Source organism: Euprymna scolopes, chromosome 15 (assembly GCF_053919585.1).
Source record: "Euprymna scolopes isolate OS-2025 chromosome 15, ASM5391958v1, whole genome shotgun sequence".
Lineage (NCBI taxonomy): Eukaryota > Metazoa > Mollusca > Cephalopoda > Sepiida > Sepiolidae > Euprymna > Euprymna scolopes.
In genome coordinates, this window is record NC_136496.1 from 32,797,436 (window position 1) to 32,802,435 (window position 5,000).

At 27.9% G+C, this 5,000-nt stretch overlaps 1 protein-coding gene across 1 annotated transcript in view; it reads right to left on the reverse strand.

The window, feature by feature from the left end:
* Positions 1–5,000, reverse strand: part of LOC145293767 (uncharacterized) — a 169,417-nt gene that overhangs the window by 828 nt on the left and 163,589 nt on the right. The window contains exon 4 of the mRNA XM_080140276.1: positions 1–3,773. This exon is cut by the window's left edge and continues 828 nt beyond it. Within this exon, the coding sequence (XP_079996402.1) occupies positions 3,525–3,773 (249 nt within the window). The 3' untranslated portion in view covers positions 1–3,524. The remainder of the gene's footprint in view (positions 3,774–5,000) is intronic.

The following is a 5,000-nucleotide window of genomic DNA, read 5'->3' on the forward strand; positions in this document are numbered from 1 at the left end:
TTGTATTCATCAATTGTATACTTGTATATGATTTTAATATGATTAACGCATGTAAAGAAACAGTCATGGTCTATTCTTAAGCATTATTAAACAACAATAATAATAATAATAATAATAATAATAATAATAATAATAATAATAATAATAATAATAACTAGCAAGGTCTGTGAAAAGTCCACGGTTGTTATCTTATTTGATTTAAATTGTGAAAATGTCCAAATTGTATGAAAATATTTTTTTTCGAATACTTTAGTTTTGTAACAAATTGTATTAATACTACGCCTGCTGCGGCGAATTCGGATGAATTACCTCCCTTTTATTTCACATACGTAATGACAGTATTGCAGTCAGACTAACAAATTAAGTGTGAAAATGTATTATAGTAATTATTATTAGTATAGTAGTAGTAGCTGAATTATTATTATTATTATTATTATTATTATTATTATTATATGCATTTCCTTATAATATAATATTTGTGGGTACATATAATACTACTAATGCTAATTATTAAAGTTATTATTATTATTGTTATTATTATTATTATTATTATTATTATTAAAAAATATATTTTATATTCTTATGGACCATGAAATATTATTATTATTATTATTATTATTATTATTATTATTATTATTATTATTATTATTATTATTATTATTAAAAAATATATACCTTATATTATTCTTGTGGACCATGAAATATTATTATTATTATTATTTTCATTATTATTATTATTATTATTATTATTATTATTATTATTATTATTATTATTATTATTATTATTAAAAAATATATCTTATATTATTCTTGTGGACCATGAAATATTATTATTATTATTATTATTTTCATTATTTTCATTATTATTATTATTATTATTATTATTATTATTATTATTAGTAGTAGTAGTAGTAGTAGTAGTAGTAGTAGTAGTATCGGGTTAGAGTAATCACACCAGTCATTTACTCTCAATAATAATATTCGATGGCTTTTCATGAAGTGACAGCGCATCTTCGCAAATATTATACAAACCGCCCCATTTATTAATTATCAGAATTATTATAACGCATTTGGTGTTCACCATTGGATTCCTCGTGATAGCAATCATTGATTTTTCCTAGAACGTGATCGACAATTATTGTTGTTATTGTTATTATTATTATTATTACTATTATTATTGTTGTTGTTGTTCGTGTAATTGCTGCTGCTTATTTAGTATACGCGTCATTAATAACTAGTATAATAATTAGAATGATAACGTATAAATTCTACTCTTTAGATTAAGAAAAAAAAATATATGTATTAGAAATGATCAGTTAACATGGGAAATAAGACGACCCTTTATTTAAAGTTTCGAATCCCTGTTCTTAGTTTCTTATATATTTATTTAGTAGAATCCTCAATATATATTGATATATAGTTTATATATATATATATATATATGTATATGTATATATAGATATATGTATATGTACATATATAAATAGAAAGCTACTGTTATATGCATATAACAATATTTTTATTGGATTCTGAGTTGTATTTCTATGACTGAACAATATACAAAGCAATCACACACACACACACACACACACACACACACACACACATATTTGCATATATCTGTGTGTGTATATAAGTGGTGATAAGTCACCTTCGTCCGATCATGAATCAATTTACTATATACTGTTAAAATATATTTATACAAAACGTGTGCGTATCTATATCAAAACATATGCATATAAGTAGATAGATGTATATATAAAACTTATGGAATATCGTTATGTGTTTATTCATATCCGTTCTCCCTTTTTCGATGCCGTTCGATTCTCTATGAAATCTGATAAAAATAGTATTATAAAATATGTTAACGTATAAAATTACTCTCACACTGACGGCTATTTATATATTATAATCACACACACACACACGCACGCATATGTTCTTATGCACATATATACATTCATATATATATGTGTATAGAAGAATTTATTTATGCATATATATATAACAGTTTACACATATACGTATACACATAAACGTATATCTGTTTACACACACAGACGCAGACACACACACACACATATATGTATATCTGTATTTATATATTTATATTTGAAAATATGTTAATTCGCGCATATCTATAACATATGTATGTATATACATGCAGGTGCTAATATATATATATATACATATATATATATATATATTTATGTATATATATGTATATATGTAGGTATATATTTATGTATCTATAGTCGAATATGCATTTAGATATTGATATAAAATCGACCTCTGAGGGCGTCAAAAACAATATTATACAGCAATGTTTTATTCACTGATGTGTGTTTTAATCGGCTTTTTGTTGAATATATATATATATATATATATATATATATATATATATATATATATATATATATATATGTGTGTGTGTGTGTGTGTGTGTGTGTAAATACGTCTATGAGAAAGTTTGAAAAATGAAAGATTAGTATAGTGAATGAGTTAATAAGCACGCAAAATAAACTAGTTATGACACGGAAACATTTTTACAGGAGCGATATTTCGGTCTGTTCGCCAGACCTCATTCATGATAAACTTCTTATTCATAAGGTATCGGCAATTTATAAGCAACGATAAAAGATTCGGTCCTTTTTCCATTGCAATGAATACGCTGTGACATACAGATCGAAATATTGGTTCTTGAATCATCATATTTCCGTGCTATTAAATTTTAATCATCATATTTCCGTGCTATTAAATTTTAATCATCATATTTCCGTGCCATTAAATTTTAATTTGTTTATGTTTGTTTACTCATTCTCTCTACTAAACATTCATATACGTATATATATATATATATATATATATATATATATATATATATATATGAATATATATATGTATGTATCTGTGTTTGTGAGTGTATGTATGTGTAATGTATCGTTTAAGCCTATATCGTCACTATATGTCGACTCAATCTACTGTTGATCTTGAGATGTTTTTGTACATCCCTGCCTGCAAACAATACCTATAACAAGTGTCTCTTCCTCATACAATTCGGACATACATTAATAAAGTGTACCATTATATAAGATCCGTACCAGATCTACAACAGATCGAGTTTTCAATAAGTGTCTATAATCGTTAACGAAATATGGATATAAATACGTATATGCATACATATCCCTGCATATATCTACTTATATATATATATATATATATATATATATATATATATATATACGCATATACAGTCATATATATTTATATGTATTTATACATATATATTCAAATACACATATGCTCATATTTATATATGAATTTATATATATATATATATATATATATATAAATACTTATATATATGCGAAAATATGTATATGTCTACTATTTATTTTTTTAACTTCATTGCAACTGTGATAGTTTTGTATTTTAATTGTCATTGCAGTTGTCGTCAGTTTTAACGTACAGATTGGGGGAAGTTCTACAGGCTAACCCTCTATTTTTGTTCCCCTGCCGGAATTTTAAACGCTGGGTCTGTATTCACCGTCCTCGCGCTCAACCTTGTGCTTGTCCTTGCAGTGTCTAGCTACAACAACGGGCACTGGTGAGTGGTGGACTATGTAGTCGCTGACGCTGCCCAAAATGGTGCGACGAATCTTCCCTTGGCCGCGCGTTCCTGTGACCACATAGGTGGCTTTCACTTCGTCAATCATGGACACAATCCCTTGTCCCGGCTTCGAACAGTTGATCACACGGAATTTGCCGTTGATCTGAAAAGAGAAACAATAAAGGGAGCATATGTTTATGTTAAAAAAATTTTTATGCCACGTTTGAACTTGGTATGATAAATGATTAACAAAAGGAAATAGTGTAACAGAGTTCGAACTCGCGTATGGCAGCTGTATACAAATGATCGAGTCGTGTGCGAGGTGACGTCTCGGCAAGGAAGAAGGAACATGATTATAAAAAGGAAAACGTGTGCGTAGATCGGGAATCAAGTTAGAGAGAGGGCCTTTAGTACAACTAGGGAAGTAAGTAACTGTGGAGAAATTCCAAAGTCTATCAGTTTAGGCGAAGAAACTATTTGAGTAGTAGGTTTTCCGTCATTAAGGCATCTCCAGGGTGTATGAGTGGGAATTTGCAATTTGTCAGGTTAGTTGGAGGTATTTATGTCAAGTGGGTACAAGCGTTTCGAATTCATCAAAGCACATTGTACGTGTTGTTTTAAGAAAGAAAACAATATCATAAAAATATAAAATAGGGAAGACTGATTGTTTGTTTGGTTGCTTTGTTTTACTGCATGACAACCGTTTTCGGATATAATAATTTATCGTAAATTTTATGCTTAAAGTTTCTTTTTATATCTTCAAATATTTATCAGTGGTGTCTAGTTTGGTTGTCTTGTAGAGGAGAATGTTTTTTTTTGTTGTGGTGGTTTTTGTCTCTTCTGAACATGATTGCGTTTTTCAAAGCGAAATGAAACAAACAATAACATCAACGTTACATGCATTTAAAAAGGAAGAAGACAAACTAAGGGTTTAGAAGAAAAAAAGAAGACAGATAAAGTAGAAGAAGAAAGACGGGGAGGAGGGAAGCTGGAACAGGGGATAGAAAAGAAATAGAAGAATAAATAGAGAGAAAAAAAGAGGTTTGCTTAACGACCTTTTTACCGATTACTAGGTTATCTATGTGAAACAATATTTTTCAAACAAGTTTTACAATTTGACTATTCATAATTTGTGATTAGTTTTGTTTGCGTTTCTTAGTTTACTTTTCTTTGTTTTTTTAGGCTGATTACTATATTATTTGCGTTTTTCAAAGCGAAATGAAACAAACAATAACTTTAATGTTACATGCACTTAAAAAGGAAGAAGACAAACTAAGGGTCTATAAGAAAAAGAAGGAAAAGAAAAGAAGATAAAGAAGAAGAAACAAGGGGGGAGGTGTAACAGGGATAAAAAAGTAGAAGAATAAAGAGAAAAAAGAACAGAAAACGT